Source organism: Neofelis nebulosa, chromosome 15 (assembly GCF_028018385.1).
Source record: "Neofelis nebulosa isolate mNeoNeb1 chromosome 15, mNeoNeb1.pri, whole genome shotgun sequence".
Classification (NCBI taxonomy): domain Eukaryota; kingdom Metazoa; phylum Chordata; class Mammalia; order Carnivora; family Felidae; genus Neofelis; species Neofelis nebulosa.
The window spans coordinates 24,351,509-24,374,634 of record NC_080796.1 but is presented as its reverse complement, the minus strand read 5'-3'; the positions used below and the strand labels follow the sequence as shown (position 1 = coordinate 24,374,634).

The following is a 23,126-nucleotide window of genomic DNA, read 5'->3' as shown; positions in this document are numbered from 1 at the left end:
AGAGAGAGTTCACTTTAGGCAATGACTTTCAGGTTCCTAAGGATATTTGAAATGGTGCTTTCAAGGTTTTTCTTCTGAATTTCTGTAGACTTTCCTCTCTGTATTTGATTCTTAAGATTGAAAGTGACATTAATATGTTTTCTTCTGTTTCTTCACTGTGTTCAAAACTATGTCTTTTGTAATTTCTTGCAGGAGTTTGTGGTGTAAGTAGTAATTTTTGTTAAAGTCTGGGCTAACCTTGTCCTTAGTCACATTAAACAGAAAATAATGCTCATTTTGCACCTTCTCTGGGTAAAATACATGGAGAGGAGAGGAAATCAGGAAATATAATTATTCACACATATCAAATTATATAGATTTCCTATATAGGAGAGGGTCTTAGCAAATCTTTACAGTAAAACCACTAATTTGTAATAGGGGCAAAGAAGACCAATTTTGTGTTTTTTTGTTTTTGTTTTTTTTTTTTGTAGTATAGTTGACACACAATGCTATATAGTTTTAAATATATAGTTTTTAGTGTTTATTTTTGAGAGACACACAGTGTGAGTAGGGGAGGGAGAGGGAGACAGAATCTGAAACAGACTCCAGGCTCTTAGCTGTCAGCACAGAGCTCGACACGGGGCTTGAACTCACAGACCATGAGATCATGACCTGAGCCGAAGTCGGACACTTAACCGACTGAGCCGCCCAGGCGCCCCTATATAGTTTAAAGTGTACGGCATAGGGATTTGACTACTCTATGTGTCATGCTTTGCTCACAAGTGTAGCTACCATCTGTCACCAGACAGTGCTCTTACAACACCACTGACTGTATTTCCTGTGCTGTACCTTTCATTCCTGTGACATATTCATTTTATATCTGGAAGCTGGTGTCTCCCTCATCCCTTCCCCCCATTTTGCCCTTCCCCCATCAGTTTGTTGTCTGTATTTATGGCTCTGTTTCTACTTGTTGTTATTGTTGTTTAGATTCTACATACAAGTGAAATTACATGGTATTTGTCTTTTCTCTGACTTATTTCATTTAGCATAATACTGTCTAGGTCCATCCATGTCATTGCAAATGACAAGATCTCATTCTTTATGGCTAATATTCTGTCGTATATACATATACACCACATCTTTATCCATTCATCTATGAATGGACATTTGGGTTGCTTCCATATCTTGGCTATTGTAAATAATGCTGTAATAAACATAGAGGTGCTTCTATCTTTTCAAATTAGTGTTTTCATTTTCTTTGGGTATATACCCAATAGTGGAATTATTGGATTGTATAGTATTTCTATTTTTAATTTTTTGAGGAACTGCCATACTGTTTTCTGCATGGGCTGCACCAGCAGAAAAGAACCTGCATGCACCAGAAGTCCCACCAGCAGTGCATGCAGGTTCTTTTTCTCCACATCGTCACCAACACTTGTTATTTCTTGTTTTTGATTCTAGCCAATCTGATAGGTGCAAAGTGGTATTATTGTAGTTTTGATTTGCATTTCTCTGATGATGAGTGACGTTGACTATTTTTTCATGTGTCTGTTCGCCATCTGTATGTCTTTGGGAAAATGTCTATTTATGATCTCTGCATATTTTTAATCAAATTATTTGGTTTTATTTTTTAGTGCTAAATTAAAGAAGTTCTTCATACATTTTGGATATTAAACTCTTATTGAAAATATCATTTGCAACTATCTTCTCCCATTCAGGAGGTTGTCTTTTTATTTTGTGATGGTTTCCCTCCCTGGGCAAAAAATTTTTATTTTCGTGTAGTCCCAATAGTTTATTTTTCCTTTGGTTTCCTTGCCCGGGGAGACATATCTAGAAAAATGTTGCTAAGGCCAATGTCAAAGAGATTACCGCCTGTGTTTTCTTCTAGGAGTTTTATGGCTTCAGGTCTCACTTTTAGATCTTTAATCTATTTTGAGTTTATTTTTGTGTGTGGTGTGAGAAAATGGTTCAGTGGTTCAGTTTCATTCTTCTGCATATAGCTGTCCAGTTTTCCCAGCCTGTTTGTAAAGAAGATCAATTTGAATGAGTTAAAATCTTGTATAGTTTAAAAAAATGATTTTCTTTTGGCTATCTAAGCTAATTGAGAAATAGTTTCAGTTGAATCCTGATTAAATGAGATGAAAGGGGAACTTATTTGAATTATTGTAGCAAGCTGTGTGGTACATTGTAGTTACCAAGTACATGTCAGGCAGTATTCTTACTGTTTCAGATTTACTAACGAGTTCTAACGACTGTAGTTCTCAAACTTTAGTAGCCTTCAGCTACAGCTGGAGGGCTTGTTAAAACATGCGTTTCTGGGCCCTACTCCAAGAGTTTCTGATTCTGTAGGCTGTGCTAGGGCCAAGAATTTGCATTTCTAATTCTTTGCCAGGTGATCCTGATGTTGCTAGTCTGTGCCCACACTCTGAGAATACTGTCTTCGGTTAAGAGCTGTTGAAAAGAAGACATTTACTTCTAATAGGAAATATGTATAATTTTAATTCTCTAGTAAAAAACCATAATTTTTTAGTTTATGAATTAAAATACGGTTAAAAAAACCATTGACTTTATAGAGTTTTCTAGTTAATAAGCTTAATGGGTTGCAAATGTACCAGAATTACTCCTTCTGTTCTTGGGACAGTTGGATGGGGTTGGGTTGGAGAAGCAGCTTATAACCAGCTGTCTGTCCTCAGGACAGAGGTATTAAGCACATAGCTTTTTCGCTTTGTCGCTTGCACAGTGATAGGGAAATTCTAACTTAGAAAACCCAGGACAAATAAGTATCTTGGTTTTTCTCAAAGTTATTCTGGTCATTTTTTCATGAAAGAATTGCGTGGTGAAAATTGAGATTGAGCTCTTTAATATATAAAGTATTGATATTACATGCTGATAATTAACCTGCAAAGCTGAGTTCTTAAAAGGAAACCTACTCTTACTCTGCTGAAGAACCATCTTACTTTGCCATAGAAAGAAGCCACTGGACTGCCGGGAAGTAAGGCACACATTTTGGGGGATTGAGAGAGACATTTTGAACCTTTTAAAATTGGAAAATCTGTCCTTCAATTTAATCTCTTTCTTACACTATTGACTTAATTAGAATTATGTAGGGGAGGAAAAATCCTTTTTCTTCTACCCTTCCAAGCTTTTTATTGGGACCCCATAACAGAAAGGTTAACAAGAGAAAAACAAACAGAAGTTTATTAATCTGTATATTTCATATATATATGGGAGAAACCTAGGAAAATGTGTAACTCAAGTGTCTTAGAACTCTGGCTTATGTCAGATCTTTAACAAAGAATAATAAATCTGTAGAGAAATGAAAGGATAAAGAAAAGCAATTTAAAAAAAAAATAAAGACAAAAAAAAGAAAGGAAAAAAAAAAGGAAAAGCAATTTTAGATTTCCAAGGTCAGCACTTTATGGGAAGGTAAATATGCTGGAGAGAATATACTGGAGAGGATTTGTTTGCAGATGCCTTTTGTGCCATCTCTGGGCTTATATCCTGCTTTTAGGAAGTAAGAGGAGGAGGGTAGAGAGTGCTCTTCCTGCATTTGCTGCTTAATTGCCTTCAGCTCAAAATGATTTTTATGTCAAAGAGGCATGGTTTGGGGTGACGTATTCTGGTTTCCTTCAGATAAAAGGCAATCTGTCTGTTTTATCAGTGGTGTGAGTTTAGTAGTTCTTCACTTGACTGCCACTTAGAAATAACTGTGATATCAGTATACGAAAACTTAATCTGGTGTAAGAGTGTTTTATGATATAAATATGTGACAAAGTATCATCATTTGCCCTTCAGTGTACTATCATTTACCCCAGGTGTGGTAATTTGCTTGTATCTTGCCTCCCATCAGACATATTCATACATAGAAAACTTTTTAGGTAAGCTAGTATGTTACTCTCATTTCTCTAGCTAGTATTCACAGCAGAGAGTTTCATTTTATGCTAACACTTCACCTGTACAGAATTTAACCTCTGGCAATCCCATCTGACTAAAGCCCAGTCAGTTATCAAGACTGAAATGAAAAATAAAAAGGCTTTAGAACAAAATAAATCCACCAAATTAGTGACTTAAGCTCAAATATTCACAAATGGCCATTTTCTTCAATTATTTCAGGCCTGTTGACTTACTATATCTATATAGTTATATATATATATAGATATAGATATAGATATATACTATATAGATATAGTTATATATATATAGATATAGTTATATATATAGTTATATATATAGTTATATATATAGTTATATAGTTATATATATATAGTTATATATATAGTTATATATATATATAGTTATATATATATATATATATAGTTCCTGTAATCTTAGTTTTATCTGATTTGTGTCTCTTCAACATGTAAAAGGAGGAGAGATTGCAATAGATGGGGTGAAGAAGTGATAGCTACTAGCTCGACAAAGGGGAAGAAGTGATGAAGCTGCAAATTGTAGCTAAAGAGTAAAGTAGTTTGAATCCATTTAATATGAGTTCAAGTGGTTTGGCATATCTTAATAGACCTTGGAATCATTGATATGTAATAGAGTATGGTAACTAATATTGGCAGGGCTATTCACATTACTATGCTCAGTAAGTTTGTATAAAGGTAGTAAAGAATGTATTACATTCGACAGATTATACTCATAGGGGAGCAAAAGTTGATTCCAAAAGTCACTTAACTAATATTTATTAGTAGTATTGTGTTCTAGAGCAGTAGACAGGTGTGTCCAGAAAACGCTATTGTATCTATTATTTTTTAGAAATAATTTTAAGTATATATATCACCATTGGTACAAATGTAATATGAAACACATTCATATTTTATAATTACTTAAAAAACTTTTTGGACTTGTAAGTTTCAACCTTTGCATTAGTTTTATTTATACGGAAGGAAATATTGTAAATGAGAAAAATATTGGTCTTTTTGTCTAGTACAGGAATTGGCAAACTATGGCACATTTGAGTCAAATTTGGCTTAGCTCTTTGGTCACTTGAGTGACCCAGGAGCTAAAATGGTTTTTATCTTTTTAATTGGTTGAAAAGTCAAAAGAAGAAGAATAACATAAGATGTATAGCAACATGACTTATAATAATGACGTATGAAAATTTTATGAAATTCAAATTTCAGTGTCCATAAATTAAATTTTATTGGAACACAGTCATAATTATTTCTTTACATATTGTTTGTTGGCTGATTTTATACTACAACAGCAGAGTTGAGTATTTTTGAGAGAACTGCACAGTTCCTCTGGTCACTTTACAGAACAAATTTGCTGATTCTTGACCTAGTAGATTTGTTTAGGCTCTAAGGATGTACTGCTACACTTGATTAAAGTTCTGTCATATTTTTGGATATCGCAGTGTATCTTATGAAAGAAAATGACTTCTGTCAGATTTTCTGATCTTCTTGTGACGATTGGCTGGCTGTTTTATATGCTTTATCATTGCTTAGTACAAACAACCTATCATCGTCCTGTCTCGTGGTAAGCTCTTCATCATCGGTTGAATGATAGCTACAGATTTGTAGTCCTTACCTAATAACAAATTCCAGTTCATTCAGCAGAAAGTTTCTTATTTGTGTTTTTAAAAAATTATTCATCAAGTAGAGCTGAAAAAGGCCTTGAAATATGACAAAAGCTTATACCATGATTAGGAGATTTAGCTATATCACGCTACTCTTGAAACAGATTCTTTTCTACCACTAGTGATTTTTTTAATTGTGTTTCCATTCTCCTTTTTTTCTCACACACATTAACAGGTGGTTTTGTTGGTAGCATTAAAGTTACAAAACTATTTTTTGATCTATGCTTGAGAGTTATTAATTTGTGGTTATATTATTTACAAATTTAAATGTAGAATTGCAAATTATATAGTTTTTAGATTACTTGTAGTGAAGTATAGTATACATACAATAGAAGTATACAGTTTTAATTTTTACAGTTGTATAAACCACAATCAAAATATAGAACATTTCCAAAAGTTTTATTTCCTGCTACTTTGCAGTTAATCTCACTGCTTCCTCCAAACTCCTGTCCAGGCCTCTATTTATCTGCCGTTACCATGAGAAGAGTTTAGTCATTCTGGAAGTTTTTATAAATGCAGCCTTACAGTATGTACACTTTTTGTGTCTAACTTCGTCAGCTCAGCATGTTTGTGAAATTCATCCATGTTGTTGCCTCTATCAGTAGATACAGTTACATCGTTAATTATTTAGTAATATTCCATTTTATGAATATTCCACAATTGGCTTATCCTTTCATGTGTTGAGGGACATTTCAGTTGTTTCCAGTTTTTATTATGAATAAAGCTGTGAAGATTCACAAACAAGCCATTTTGGATATTCATATTCATATTTATTCCTCTTGGGTAACCACCTGGCATTGAAATTGCTGGGTTGTATGATCAGTTTGTGTTTAACATTTTCAGAAACTGCTAAACTGTTTTTAAAGCAATTGAGTTATTTTAACATTCCAGCAGTGTAAGAGTTCTAGTTGTCCCAGATCTCAAAAGTTCTTGGCATTGTCAGCCTTTTGATTAGTGGATTTGTACTAATATTTTCTTTTTGTTTTACTCTGCATTTCTGTTATAACTAATGGTGTTTAATGTGCTTATTGGCCATTTGTGTATCTTTTATGAAGCATCTATTCAAATCTTTTGCCCATCATTAAAAAATCAGATCTTACTATCATTGAATAATGAGAATTTTTTATGTATTCTGGATGCAAGTTCTTTGTCAGATTTATGTATTGATAGTGTTTTCTCCCAGTCTGTGGCATGCCCTTTTAATAGTGTGTTTCAAATGGCATAAGTATTTGAGGCTTCTGGTGACTCAGTCCGTTAAGTGTCTGACTTTTGATTTCAGCTCAGGTCATGATCTCACAGTTCATGGGTTCAAGCCCTGCATTGGGCTCCACAGTGACAGTGCTGAGCCTGCTTGGGATTCTCTCTCTCTCTCTCTCTCTCTCTCTCTCTCTGCCCCTCCCCGACTCGTGCTTTCTCTCTCTCTCTCAAAATAAAAAAGCTTAGAAAAAAAAGACAAATGACGTGAGTATTAATTTTGATGAATTCCATTTCATTAATTTTTAAAATGATTTAAACTCTTGGTATTTTGTAAAATGTTTGCTTGCCCCAAATGGTGAAAAATTTTCTCCTCTGTTTTCTTCTATAATTTTTAAGTTAATTTTTGTTTAGATTTTAAAGTAAAGGTTGGGGTTAGATATTTGTTCCAAGCAGCATTTGTTTAAAAGGTGAACTTTTCCCATTGACATCTTTTTTGAAAAGTAATTGAACAAATATGTATGAATTTAATTTTTTAATTGAGGTATAGTTGACTCACAGTTACGTTAGTGTTGGGTATACAACATGATTCAACAAGTCTGTATGTTACGCTGTGCTTATCACAAGAATGTACCATCAGTCATCATACAACACTATTATAATACTATTGACTATATTCCCTATGCTGTACTTTATCCTCTTGACATATTCATTCCATAACTGGAAGCCTGTACCTCCCACTCCCCTTCACTCATTTTACCCATGCTCCCACCTTCCCCAAACCCCCACACACCCGGCAAGTATCAGTTTTTGTTCTCTACTTTATGACTCTGTTTCTGCTTTTTGTTTGTTTACTCATTTATTTTGCTTTTTAGATTCCACGTAGAAGTGAAGTCACATGGTATTTTTCTCCAACTTCCTTCACTTAACATAATTCCGTCTAGGTCTATCCATGTTGTTCTAAATGGCAAGATCTCATCCTTTTTTATGGTTGAGAAGTATTCCATGGTGTGTGTGTGTGCACCACATTTTCTTCATTCGCCTGTCAATAGATACTTAGGTTGCTTCTGTACCTTGGCTGTTATACAGAATGCTGCAGTAAACGTATATCTTTTCAGATTAGTCTTTGTTTGCTTTGGGCAAATACCCAGTACTGGAATTACTGTGAATCTGCCTCTTGACTTTCTTTTCTCTTGTATTGATCTGTATGTCGTCTGCTGTTAGGCTAGTACCACATTCTCATTGTTACTGCAGTTTTATATTAAGCCTTGAAAGCAGGTAATCTAAGACCACTAGCTTTATTATTATTTGTTAAAGTTGTGTTGGTAATTCTGAGTCCTTTGCATTTCCATAAAAATTTTAGAACAGGAGCTCTTTATTTTCTGCTGTGATGGTTTGAAAGGATTTATGTAGTAAAAGTCACATTTTTCTCTTGTATCTTTCCCTTCAGTGGTTTTGTCTACTTGTTACTGTGGGGAATGTGAGATGGATTTCTGATCTGTTAAGTCTACCTGGCTGAGTGATGTTTTGGGGACATACTTTTTTTTGAGAGAGAGAGAGGGCGCAAGTGGGTGAGGGGCAGAAAGAATCCCAGAAGGGGCGGGGGTGGTGAGAAGAAGAGAGAAGCAAGACTTACCCAAAGTGAGGGCCGAGCTCACCTGAGGTGGGGCTGCAACTCACGAACCGTGAGATCCTGACCTATGCTGAAGTCGGACGCTTAACGGCTGAGCCACCCAGGCTTCTGGGGACATACTTTTATATATTCATGATGAATTTTCTTTTAGACTATAAATTTTCATTCCAGATTAGTCCTCTGCAGCATAAAATAGTTTCTTTATATCATAGTTCTCTTGTTTTCTGATGAAGCATGGCAGCATTGACATTAATGATTTACTATTCTAATTTTATTGGTTGCTCTTTAAATATTACTAGAAGATACAGAACTGAAAAATGTGATGTATTTTCTACTTTAATTTCAGAAATAAATAGTGCTTCCATATGGATCTCCTCACTTTTACTAAATATAAACTCATTCCAAAGAGGACAAAATGTCATCATAGTTTTGGGGACAAAATATATTTTGTTTTTCCCAACTCCTGTTTTTTTCTCTAGTAGATGTCTTTATTCAGTCTTTTTATTTGTCTTTTACTTCAGAAATTACCTTCAGCTTGTCAAATTTCTCTGATAAAAACCACCTACCGTAGGTGTATACGTAGGTGTACTGTAGGTGTATAACCTACAGTTATATTGTGCATAGAATAGGTCTTTTAGGACAGATGAAGAGTGTACAACTACATTAAATTAAAACGTGCTAAAGACTTAAATGAGAAGAATATGGCAATCAGAATGTTGATCTTAATGGTCTTCAAGATGCATTTCTGATATTTACAAAAGTGTTCCAGAATATCATTTGTCAGATAGTGTATTTGTTCCAGCTATTCAGTGATAACCAGAGGGAATGGGAAAATAAAATTTTTTTCAAGACAGGGGTCAGTGAATTAAGACCTGTGAATCAATTCTGACCCATTGCTTAGTTTTGTATAGCCCACAAGCTAAGAATAGTTTTATGTTTTTAAGTACTGAATGAAAAATAAAGAATAATTTTTGTGACGTGTAAACTATATGAAATTCAGATTTCAGTGTGCATAAATGAAGTTTATTGGTACAATGGCACTCTTCTGAAATAAAATTAATAGGTGTTGTGATTTTCCCAATACACATGTTCAAAAAGTTATTTCCCTAACTCTAATATAAAGGAGAACTAAAAAGAGAATAATTTAAAATAATATATACATCTTAATATGTAAATTCTTAGACTGACTGCATTAGGCAATATAATAAATAGATACTTGAACCTGCTTACAATGAGTAAATTTGGAACATTTGGTGAATTTTAGAAATGCAAGACTAGATTGTTTTTATGTATAATGGAATTCATGTCTATGTTCAGATAATTATAGGTTTTTCACTTGCAAAAGGATGAGAGGTATAAATATCTTTGGGGAAAAAAAAATTCTAAGAGAATCAGTATAATCAATCAGGACTGGAAGAAGGAGGGCAAAAATAACTTTGTCCTTTGCTCAGAGTAAAGACTTAATAGATACATTGACTCCTTTCTTTCCATAGCAGTTCATAAAAGTCATAAAAATAGCCACTAGACAGAAATAAAATTCTCATTCATGAGAATAACACACAGAAAGCAGAAAGAAATCAGATGTTCAGAAATTTTTTAATTGAAAATACATCCAAAACAATATATATCACAAAGTAAAATAACAGATATAAAAGCCAACATGTGATTGATTAAATAGTGTAAACCTCCCATCAGAAGGGAAGTATCTTCACATTAGGTCACAGTGTGAAGCATAAATCTGTGTTCTATATAAGAGTCCCTAAGTCTTGGAGCTGTGAATGTTGAAAATAACGTTTAATTTAGGCTAGAAATCATTAAACCTCAATCTTTGTCTATGTCTCACACACACACACACACACACACACACACACACACACACACACACGACACTTCCTAATGATCAGAGTTCAGTCCATGATGAAGTTTACGTAGTTATAAATATCTTTATAGATTGGAAAATCTCTCTGTTAACTGTAAGAGAAAATAAATACATTAGTTGTGTAGACTTTAAATCAGATTAGATCTTAGTCCATGACAGATTAAGTGGAGCAAAAACTACAGCAATTATACCAGTCTTAAGTAACATTACTAACAAGTTAGAACCGATACACCAACATGTATCAAGAATAGAACTTCTTTTAAAGTGTCAGTTGAATATCAGAAAATGTACAGAATCTAAATCATATAGAACATCTCAAATTACAGAAAATTAAAACATTCTCTGATCACAATACTGTAAGAGCAGACATGTGTAACAAAATTAGAAACTAGGAAAAACCTACCACATGGAAATTTAAAAGCTAATTTGGCGGGCACCTGGGTGGTTCAGTGGGTTAAGCATCTGACTTTGTCTCAGGTTATGTTCTCACAGTTTGTGAGTTCGAGCCCTGCATGGGCTCTCATTTGTCAGGGCAGAGCTCACCATGGATCTTTATTTCCCCCCTGTCTGCACCTCCTCTACTCTTGCATTCTCTCTCTCTCTCTCTCTCTCTCTCTCTCCCCCCCCCCCTCTTTCTCTCTCTCTCTCTCTCTGAAAATAAATAAATATAAAAAGAAACTAATTTGGCAACTCTAGGGTCAAAGTGGAAATGCAACCACTTTGGTGAAACTTCTATATATATTAGAATTTATGGGACACAGTTAAAAGTGCTCAAAATAAGATTCATTGTTGTAAGTACTTAATGGATAAGGAATGTATGAAAATAACTTAAGTGCCTAAGTTCAAAAAAAAAACAACACAAACCTAAAGAAAATAGAAGGAAAAAAGAATGAATTATTAAAGACAGAATTATTCCATTAATGAGCTTCTCAAAACAAAGTGCAGATGGCTAGTTAACCAATCATGTACAACTAGGGGAAATCGTAAATATGTAGAATAAGAAATGAAACTGAGGAAATAATTACAGGCACACTGGTGGAAAAAAAGGTAAACTACTTTGCTCATGTTTATTGTAAACAAACTTGGGATCTTATGTGATAAGGATTATTTTCTAGGAAATATAAATGATTTGAACTGATTCTAGAAGAGACCAAAGAATCTAGTCAGGATAATTACAATGGGAAAAATAGGGAGAGTTCTCAAACAGAAAATAATGAACCTAACTGGAAATGTGGAAGATCTAAAAGAATTTAAAAATTCTGCTGAAGAAACAAAATTGAATAAAGGAAGACATAACCTATCTAGATGGAAAGACTACGTATCACAAGAATATCACTTTTTCCTTAACTTGTGTATAAATTTCACCTGATTGCAAAGAAAATACCATCAGGATACATTTCAAATAAGTTGGTGCTAAACTTAAGAATAATATAGTTACTAAAATACCTAGGCAAATTCTGAAGAAAGAGATTCATGAAAGAGCACTCATTACTACAAGATGTCACATGTCATGATGAATCAGTAAATAAAACCTTGGTACAAATAAAGGATGGATAATGTCTACAATTGTTTCAAATTCTTGTAAGAAGTTAGTATATATCACATAAACTGCATTTCTGATAAATGGGGAAAAGAGATTATTCAGTAAATGGGGCAACTAGGTAATGGTCTGGAAAATATAAATTTATATCTCTGCTGTCATATTTTAAAATAAGTTCCAGATGGAATGAATATCTGAATGGAACAAAAGTGAAACTTGGTAAGTATTTGAAGAAAGTAAGTATTAGGGTAGAAGTTAAAAAAAATCTTATAGAAAAAGAATAAAGCAGAAGGAGAGAGAAACTGGAGAGCTACAGTTTGAAACGGATTAGACAGATGGCCTTAGTGGTAAGCTAATGTTTGAGGTAGTACCTGAGGGAAGTGAGGGAGTACACCATACATATGTTTGGGCAGAGAGCACTTCCAGGTTCAGGTACTCTCAGATACATTGACCCCTGCGATGGGAATAGATTTGGAATTTCTTAGGTTTGCCATGAGGCCAATGTACCTGGAGGAAGGTGGGAGGAGGCAAATCTTTCGTGCTTTGTTATCACTTGGCCTTTTTTATGAGGTTGGGTAGGAAGCCATTTAAAGATTTCGGATCAAAGTAGTGATGATTTGACTGTTTGAAAATGGACTGTAAGGGTCAGGTATGGAAGCAGGGATATCTGTATGGAGCCTATTATAATAATACAGACATGAGATAATGGTAGCTTGGATGAGAGTGGTGGCAGTGGGCTATTGGGAAGTGGTTAGCTTCTGCTCTATTTTGAAGGTTGAACCGAAAGAGTTGCTGTTATTTAATGAAAGGGGTGGGTTTAGCTAATAAGATGAGGAAGATACTTGGTGGAGTATTCAGAAACTCAGTTTAGGACAGATTAAGAAACCTGTTAGACTAAAATTTGAGCTGCCAAGTAGGCATGAACCAATAGTGTAGAGAGAGGTCTGGTATGCGAGATAAACATTTGAATCATCATCAGTGTATAAAGTCATGAAACTAGGTGAGATCTCCACCGAAGACCATGTAGATGGAAAGAGGAGGTAGAAGGATACTTGTACTCTGGGCTACTTGAATGTGAAAGTGGAGACGGTAAAAGGAACAGTGTGAGTGCCTACTGTGATGGAGTGGCCAGTTAGTTAGGAGAAGAATCAACTCTGTTGAGGAGGAAGTGATCCTTTAAGTCAGCTGTTGCTGATATTCAAGTAAGATAAGAATTCAGAGGTGATTATTAGATTTAGCAAACTGAAGGTCACTGTTGACCTTGACAGAGCATTTCTAGTGCTGAAGATGAAAGCTTGGTTCCAATAGGTTAAAGAGAATGGGAGGAGAAGAATTGGAGCCAGTGAGTATGGATAACTTTTTTGCTCAGTTTTGCTATCGCAAAGGAAAGAAATGGGGGGTAGCTAAAATGGAATAAAGATTATAAGGCATGTTTTGTTTTGTTTGTGTTTTACTTGAAAAAAACATATTGAAAGGCTTAGGGAAAGAGGTAGAAGAGTGGAAAATTACTGACAGAGGAGAGAGGAGGAGAATTGAGAAAGCATTCCCGGATCAGGGGTGAGACGAGATCTGCTACACGAGCAGAGGCGTTGGTCAGGTTTAGGAGCTTGCATCCTTCCTCAGAGTAAATGGAGAGCTGGCAGAGTGTATCAGAATACATATGCTGGTAAATGGGGATGTGGTGGTGGGAGCCTTTGGAAGTTATCTTCTTAATCTTTTATAGTTTTGCTAAACTGCAGAGGGAAACAGTCTGAGAGTGATTTTGTGAAGAAGTAGATGGGGAAATTTTGAGAAGAATGAAGCAATTGTGTACCTTTTTTTTTAAACCTGAATGGAGAGTATGTGTACAAGGGAAATTTACCATGAAACTAGGCAGTGTTAAGGCCTCGCTTGAAGATAGTGATGATGAATTTAAAACGAGACTGGAGAATATGGTTGTATACTTTTCTCTCACCGTGTTCATCTGTGCCAGTTCAAGTGTAGAGTGGGTAGGGAGTTAGATGTAACTAGCATTAGAGTTTTGCCAAGGAAGTTAGATACAAGAAATAAAAATTAAAAGCAGTGAACGAATACTGTTGTACGGGAGGGAGTCCTCTAATTATTGACCATGGAATTTGATAGGTAAAGAAGAAAGTGAATACATAAGAGGATGGCATAATGGTGATGTTAAGACCAGTGAATTTTTAGGTCCCCTCGGGCTTGAGGGCTTGAAGGATCTTTGGACACAGAGGGTCATCTAGCAAGATTGGAGGTGGTTGTTAGCCATATGTCATAAAGCAAAATTGAGATTATGGAGGGAATGAAGTTCTTAGTAATGAAAAAGTCTAGGGTATGATCCTGGTTGTGTGGAGTGTTAGCACAGTGAAAGATCTTTGGAGAAGAAAAAGTCAAGAAACTGATAGATGAGGCTGTTGAAGTTAATCATCTGCATGATTATTAATTAAGAAGTAGGACAACAACTGAGGCGCCTTGGTGGCTCAGTTGGTTTAAGTGTCTGCCTCTTGATTTTGGCTCAGGTCATGATTTCATGGTTCATGGGACTGAGCCTCACATTGGGCTCTGTACTGACAGTGTGGAGCCTGCCTGGGATCCCCTCTCTCTGCCCCTCCCCTGCTCTCATGTTCTCAGGAGTGGGCTCTCTTTCTCTCTCTCAAAATAGGTAAATAAACATTAAAAAAAAAAAAAAAAGAAATAGGACAAGAGTAGATTTGGAGAGAGTGATAGCGAAGTTAAAATTGCCAAGAACTCCTGCATTGGTACAAGGGCTCGGGAGGAGTTGTATAAGTTACAGGAGATTTGGAGCTGGGAGAGAGTGAAAATGGCTGCAAGAAGCTGTGTGCAGCATGGAAAACACAGACTTCATTTCCAGAATTACTTGAACCACGGAATGTGAGAGGACTTCAAGGGAAGCAGTGTTTTTCAAAGAGCCAGGTTTCCATTAGATTAAGAAGGTAAAAGGAACATTTAGAAAAGAAGTTGACATTATTAGTGGTATTATCTGCATTGAGAGAGGTTTAGCTTTACTTAAATGTATTGAAGTGCATGTGGGGGCACCTAGGTGGCTTAGTCGGTTAAGTGTGTGACTTCAGCTCACGTCATGATTTCCTAGTTTTTGAGTTCAAGCCCCGCGTTGGGCTCTGTGATGATAGCTCAGAGCCTAGAGCCTGTTTTGGATTTTGTGTCTCTGTCTCCCTGCCCCTGCTCATGCTCTGTCTCTCTCTCTCTCTCTCTAAATAAATAAACATTAAAAAAAATAAAATGCATGTGACTTTTGACCTAGCGCTTCATATTCTAGGGTAAATTTCATGATATTTTGAAGAATATATGCAAATATATGAAAGAAGGACCCTCATAGGAGGGTATTTTTTGCAGCATTACTTAACAGTGAAAGATCAGAAAGTAATTGATAAACTGATTAAGTTATGATACATACATATGTTTGAATTCTCTACAATCACTGGGGAAAAAATGAGGTTGCCCTAATATGTACTGATATGAAATGATTATCAAGATACTGTGGAGGGGGCAAGGTGTAAGTCAATATGTATGATTTCGCCCCACGTGTTTAAGTAATAAAACTATGAATACACAGATGCTTGTTCATGCACAGGGTAATGCTAGTAGGGTACATAAACTGGAATTATTGGTTGCCTCCAGGGAGGTGATTGGGTGCTTTATTTGGCAGGATTTGGAGGAAGACTCTGCTTTTCTTTGTGCACTCTTTGAACCATTGCCTATATACATATTTTTAAAAAGTTTTAAGAAGGGATTCAGGCCTGTTTGTGGTGAATCTTCAGTAATAATTGGGTGTATTGATTTTACATGGTAGTAAATGAGGAAAATTATGTGGACAGAGCTGTGTTTTTGAAAATTTACCTTTTTATCAGTTCTTCAAATGGATTAGAAAAGAGGAAAGGCAGGAGTAGCAGACTGTTACAGAAGCTATTGCACTAGTCCGGGTTAGTGTTAATGCATGCCTAATTCATATTTCTGTGAATTTCTCAAATGTTGTGTTCTGGTTTTTTAACATCCTATTTCCATCAGCTAGGTCAGCATTTGGCAGATAACAGGCATGCTGGGGGGCGCCTGGGTGACTCAGTCAGTTAAGCGTCCGACTTTTGCTTTCAGCTCAGGTTATGATCTCACAGTTTGTGAGTTCGAGCCCCACGTCGGGCTCTGCACTGACAGCATAGAGCCTGCTTGGAATTCTCGGTTATCCTCTCTCTCTGCCCTTCCCCCACTTGCCACATGCCCACACGCGCACACACACTCTCTCTCTTTCTCTCTCTCAAAAACAAATAAATAAACATTAAAAAAAACAGGCATGCTGGATATTTGATGGGTGAGACTATTCATGCATCATCCACTTTCTCCCAGTAGGCCTCAGTAATCAGTGACTCCTGAATTTCTGTAGCATCTTTCATCATTATTTGGCATTTGCTGATACTGTATTATAATCTTTCCCAGTAATTATACACCCTGTGAGACTACCTTACTCTTTTTATCTCCCTCTGTTTAACCTGTTACACAGGATGAATATATCATTTATTACTATCATGTATATAATATAGTATGGGTAATTATGTTATTATTGTTTATTTTGTCTTTGTATATATTCTTTGAAAACCAGTTCTTGTGTTCTCATTAAAATGGAAGTTTTGCATAGTGATTGAGAGCATAGACTCTGGAACCAGATTGCTTGAATTTGAATTATCTGGTGAAGTCTGGGCAAATTACTTAACATCGGTATAACTTAGTTTCCTTATGTATACAGTGGAGATTTGAAGAGTAAATTATTTTTATGTGAGGTGCTTAACGCAGTGCTTTATACATAGTATTATCTATGGTATGGAAGGTTTAGCTATTATTATTGATTGATTTGGGAGAAAGTCCGTGGAATAACATCAATTCTTATTTACTTTACCTGTATTTGTATTCTTTAAAGATTTGCCTATTTCTTTTCGTTAAAATGGCCAATTTCTTTGTTTCCTTGAAATAATAGCAGCCTCTATCTCTTGAGGCACACTATCACGGTGATGAATTAGACCTCTAACAACTGTGTTCGCTTTACATTTTCTTTTGATAAATAGGATTCTAGTGTTTGGGATATTAATCCACTTTGTTAATACTTGTTTTTTAATTGCAAAAACAGTATGACACAGTGGGAGCACTGAAAAAATTCCCTTCTTGGGATATTGCCATCTTTGCATTGTTTTGTGCCACACTGTACTAGAGGTATGCGTTAATCAGCTGTCCTGTGCCTGGATGGTCTCTTGCCTGGAGGCTCAATCACTTGACTGATGGCCCTTTTGACAAAGACTATAGGCAGTTTCCTACAGCTGAATTAGCATTTTAAACTGTTTAAATAAATCACTTTTAAAAACAGTTGAAACAGTCCAAGTATGAAAGAAAAAGGCAGTTTGTTTCCATGTTTAAAATAAGTCCCCATTAATATTTTTCAAAGCAAATGTTTGTGTGTTTTGAAATTTTATTAAAAAAAAAATTTTTTTTTTTTTACATTTTATTATTTTTGAGAGAGAAAGACGGAGCACAAGTGAGGGAGGGGCAGAGAGAGGGAGACACAGAATCCGAAACAGGCTCCAGGCTCCGAGCTGTCAGCACAGAGCCTGATGCGGGGCTCGAACCCACCAACCATGAGATCATGACCTGAGCCGAAGTCAGTTGCTTAACCAACAGAGCCACCCAGGCACCCCATGTGTATTTTGAAATTTTAAAAAGTTCTGTGAAACTCAATTTATCATTGCAGTAAACTTTCATAAACCACTTGCTTTAAGAATTACTGGTGAGGGGTGCCTGGGTGGCTCAGTCGGTTAAGCGTCCGGCTTCAGCTCAGGTCATGATCTTGCAGTTCGTGAGTTCTAGCCCCGCGTCGGGCTCTGTGCTGACAGCTCAGAGCCTGGAGCCTGTTTCCGATTCTGTGTCTCCCTCTCTCTCTCTGACCCTCCCCCGTTCATGCTCTGTCTCTCTGTCTCAAAAATAAATAAACGTTAAAAAAAAAAAAAAAAGAATTACTGGTGATAGGGGCGCCAGGGTGGCTAGGTCGGTTAAGTGTCTGTCTCTTGATTTTGGCTCGGTCAGGATGTCACGGTTTCTAAGTTTGAGGCCCGCATTGGGCTCTGCTCAACGCGTGGAGTCTGCTTGGGGTTCTCCCGCCCATCCCCTGCTCGCACGCGCTCTCTCTCTCTCTCTCTCTCTCTCTCAAAATAAATAAACTTAAAAAGAATTACTGGTGATAGTGAATAGCAGAAATGAATTTTGTATAACAAGTGAAACTTAGTACAGAATTTTTTGAATTTAATTGCACATCAATGAATTACTTTTTGTTTCAGTTTAGTCACTGTTTATTGTTTTTGTTTAGGTTATCAGATTTCATAATTAAGGCAGCTGAAATACTGTATTGTGAGATAAGAGGCCATCCATTTTGGAGTAGCTCTGAAAAGCTCTCTCTGTACCTGAAAACTACATTGTTCATTTGAGTTGTTACATGAGATGTTTTTAGAATCTAATTATGTTTGTTTGGGATCAGATATGATTAAATCTGTTAAAGATTGAGAACAAACGGTTCAGCGTTTGGAAGTACCTAAATCCTGAGTCTTAGTAATGTGGAAGTACTTCTCTTTTTTTTTCAAAGGCAGCTGTTTGTCTTCCTTTCCCTTTTTATCAAAATTTACTAGAGGGGCACCTGGGTGGCTCAGTCTGGTGAAGCCTCTGACTCTTGGTTTCGATCTCACAGTTAGTGGACTCAACCCCCATGTTGGACTTTGCGCTGGCAGCAGGGAGCCTGCTTGGGATTCTCTCTCTCCCTCCCTTTGTCCTCCCCCACTCGCTCTCGTGCGCGCGCGCTCTCTCTCTCTCTCTCTCAAAAAAAAAAAAACTTAAAAAAATTCACTAGAGATAATATTTTTTTACTTTCTGATCAGCATTTCTATTAGATTTTATTGTTTTTAAATTATAAAGAAACTCAGTATCCCAGAATATTAAAAAAGAATACTGTACAGATCCTTGATATCCCAATATTTAAAAACAAAACATAACCAGGACGTAAGAAAATAACAATAAAGTCAGAATATAAAGTTGATTTTTTAGCGTGAGAGGTAAGAATTAGCTAATGCAGCTAAATAATAACCTTTGTTGAAAAAAGAGAGGTGTCTTGAATAACAGTGTAGCAACAGAAGAAATAATAGACTTATTAACTTATTTACATCATCAAATCAATTCTTTTGACAGATAGCATTTTTATTCATATGGAAGTTTTCTCACTGCAGTGTCTTTGGACTGTTATTTTAATAATCTAGTGTTTAAATTTATTTTTTCTTAAAAACATATAGTTTGGAAGTGGCCTGTTTTTTTCTGGTGTAACACTGCAATACTGTTGATTTATTGCCATGTCTGTTTGTAGGTGTAGTAAAAGTATTTAGAGATAATTTAACTAGTTCTTCCTTGGGGTCTCAGCCATACCCAGCCTTTTAAGTTAAGGATGGGATTTCAGTTCTGATAACTGTTCTTTGTCGGACACAATAATATTTCTCCTTCAGTGACATTAGCCTGTGGGTATAAATTGAGTCAGGATAGATGAATAGTTGCATTGACATAGTTATGCTGCATTAGAATCCATGGTGCAGGGGAACACTGAGTCAGCAGTTTGGTTTCAGTTGTTGTACAAATAAATGCATTGCATTGCCACATAGTCATATTTTATTGGAGGGAGTATTTGCTGATTTGTGCTATAGTCAGTGACATGGAATGAAATTATTTTAAATGCTATAAAATAAAGGATTTAAAGCTGTATTGAAAAGTGAACATCTCAAAGTGTTTTTGTGCGAAATATTCTGTGTACCTATTTCTTTTATTCGTCATCATTAGCTTAGCAAGCATTTTACTAAATTATTAACTAATCATTAACTGTTCTGTAACAGGATATCACAGGTAATCCAGAAAGAAAAGTATGCCATGTCGGTATTTATATGCATTTAACGACTACTTGATATATGCAGAGTATTAACATATTGTCTTATCCACTTACTAGCTGATTAACTTAAGGCAAATTGCTTCCCCTCTAACCCTTCGTTTTCTCATGTGTAAAATGTGGACAAAGATAATACCTATCTCATAGGGTTATTATGGGGATTACATGAGTTAATATGTGCAGTGATTATGCTTAGCGGTCAGTGAATGTTAGCTATTATTATTGTGTAATTAATTGTAGATCAGTGAAAATTCATCTGTATTCTTTGGCCTTACGGCTAAGCTTATAGAAAAGATGCTTAACTTGTTGAGAAATAATGGATGTGATGATTCATTTCACATTAGGTTATTTAAATTTCTTACTGGTCATATAACACCTTTGTTGAGGTTCTAAATTAAGTTTTATAAAGGTGAATAAGGTCTTCTGCTTTTCTTTGAAGTATATTATTTTGGAACTTGTATAGAAAGTCAGTAAGAGAGGAGTGAATTCCCTAAGAAATTCTAAGAGAAGGGAGATTTTTAGTTTTTTCCCTTGGTTTTGGCATAAGAAATCTATATTGGGGGGGGGACTAATAAATCAGATCATCTTTGAGAGATTAGTAATGGATTTGAGGAACATAATGATAATTTAATGATTCCATTTTTTAAACCTTTGTCATCACTCTTTAATTGCTTCTGTAACTGAGTTTGTGTACTAATTTATTTATTAAAGTAACGTTAAACACTGAAATTCTGTGATCCCCACAAAGTGGTAGAAGGGAAATAGTTAGAATTTATGAAAAGATTAATTGGTAATTCTCTTTTGACATATTTTTTAATATACCAAACCATTAAGTCTTTTGTCACTACTTTTATAATATAACTTGTTAGCCTTTACAGTTGGGTAAGTTGTAATATGGTTACTAAAGCTGAATTGAAAAACATGTCAAGTTTCTAGGAACAAAAGAACTATCTATAAGCAGAATTGTGTAGCTATGCACAGTTCTCTACCACTTGTAATTTGTTATGTCTTGGTAATGACTCTATCTGGACACAGAGCCTACTCCAATTTGAGGGCATTTCAAGTAGATCTCTTATTCTTGTAGACAGAATGACTTTAGAAACAGAAAAAACTCTGAACTGTTGTCATTGTAAATGTCACAGGGATAGGCAAATAGTCTTCCTGACCAAATATACACTTTCTTCCATAGTATTGAATTTGACCGGGATTGTGACTATTTTGCAATTGCTGGAGTTACAAAGAAGATTAAGGTCTATGAATATGGCACAGTCATTCAAGATGCCGTGGATATTCACTACCCTGAAAATGAAATGACCTGCAATTCCAAAATCAGGTACTTAGATTATTTTTTTTGGACATCATGTAGCATGTGTATAACAATCAGTGACTATAATTAGTATGAGTTTGTTGTTTTACCTTTCTGTAAGACTCCTTATTCAGTTATAAAAAACATTGGAATTGTATACAGAGGAGACTTCAGAATCTGTTTTAAAGTTATCGGTTGCTTTTACCCTGTAGGGGTTAGTAGTCACTGTTTTCCTGTTTGACCAATGAAAGTCCTTTTTGTTTCACTTAATCAAATAAAAATCTTTGTCGTAAATGGCTTTCCATGGGGTGTTGAATAAAGGATTACGATAGCCTATGAATAGTGTCTGAAAGTCAGGATTTTTTTTTCCCCTAGCAATGCACATCTCTCTAAATATTTTAATTGTTTATAGTTTTAAGAGGTTTTTCTTTTTCATAAGAATATTCTGCTGCTTTTCATTGAGGGCCTTATATTTAAGTTTCATACAATAAGGGTTAGAGTTCATAATGAGAGCTTTTCAAACCTGGAGTACTGTTAAAAATGCAGGAACTGGGAATTACTTTGGATCTGCCCCCCCAGAATCTCAAAGGAATCTTAGAATCTGCATTTTTTAAACAAGCTTCCTAAACAGTTCTCATAGGCACTGGCTTAAAATGGAATGATACACGGAAAGTGTCTAATAATAAATTTATTTAGAACTTTGAACATTTTCTAATTATACCTATTTTACCTGAATTCACCTACTTTACACACATATGTAGTATGTGTGTGTATATGGTATATATGCTCATTTTAATAGTGTTAATAATATAGCAAGTATTACAGTATTTATGTAATGTATTTGTTATAGCTTTCCTTTTCATTTCCTAATTCATTCCTAAAAATGATAGACTGATAGTTTGTGAGCCTGCTAATTCATCAGTGGCGCTCGTCATCGAGAATCTATTATAGTTATTTTATCCTAAGTGGAAAGAAAATAGCATGAATAAGACATAACTTTATTGAGTTCTTATGTGGCAAGCATTGTCCTAAATGATTTATCTTAAGTAGACTTAACTATGAGATATTGCCCCATCTTATGTACAAGGAAGCTGAAGTACAGAAAGGTTAATTAACTTGCATAAGGTCACACAGCTAGTCTCTGGAGGAGAAAGGATTCAAGCAGGTAGTTTCTTCACCATGTCGTGCCACTTATTTATGAAACGGAGGCCACAATAGTAATACCTGTTTCATAGGATTATATTTTAAATAAATCCACACAGTGCACTTAGCATACTACTTGGCCATTATCAAGATTCCTAAGAAATGTCACTGTAATGAAAAGGTGGATTAGAGGGTTTACCTTTTTTAAACAAGCTTCCTAAGTGATTCTCAGGCACTGGCTTAAAATCAAATAATACAAGGAATGCATCTAATAATATATTTATTTAGAACTTTGAACATTTTCCAATTATCCTTATACCTATTTTACCTGAGTCAGTTACGTATGTAAAAATATGGCAATATTTTATGGGATGTTGGAGTAAATGGAAGAAGCCGTTCAAATCTGGAAGCTATGAGCTAAAGACTGAAAGGGTCAGTGTGTCAGCACACCCGAAGCCAGTTTGGAGCAAACGGGTTTGGAAGGTGAACTAAACTACCCCAAACCACAACTGTGAAGCGGCACAGCTAGAATTTGAGCTCAGGTTTATCGAACTCTAAAATTTAGCCCTTTTAACTTGCCACGTAATTTCTCCCAGAAATCTAGTAAGTATATGTAAACATGCAAATGAACTGTTAACAGTTTCTAAAATTTAGCATGAACGTAGCCAGTAGAGAGCAAAAGACTTTGTTATTTTCATGTGCTTTGAGATCATCTAGGTTAATTGCTTTCTAAGTGGCTTTTTCCTTAATATACATTAGCTTTATCATATGCTTCATTCACATATGTGTCTCACCAAAAGCATACATTTTTAGATGCGTTCTCAGTTTTGGAGCACTTGAGAATAGCTGAAACCGTAAATGTTAAAAGCTTAATTCTAACTTAA

The 23,126-nt window shown here is 35.4% G+C and overlaps 1 protein-coding gene across 9 annotated transcripts in view; it reads left to right on the top strand.

The window, feature by feature from the left end:
• The window catches only part of COP1 (COP1 E3 ubiquitin ligase), a 259,333-nt gene that overhangs the window by 123,981 nt on the left and 112,226 nt on the right, over positions 1 to 23,126 (top strand). For all 9 annotated transcript variants that reach the window (XR_009254573.1, XR_009254574.1, XM_058702418.1 and 6 more), the window contains one exon: positions 20,983 to 21,126. Coding sequence is in view for 7 of the 9 variants with exons in the window: in XM_058702418.1 (XP_058558401.1) it covers positions 20,983 to 21,126 (144 nt within the window). In the remaining 2 variants the exon portion in view is untranslated. The remainder of the gene's footprint in view (positions 1 to 20,982; positions 21,127 to 23,126) is intronic.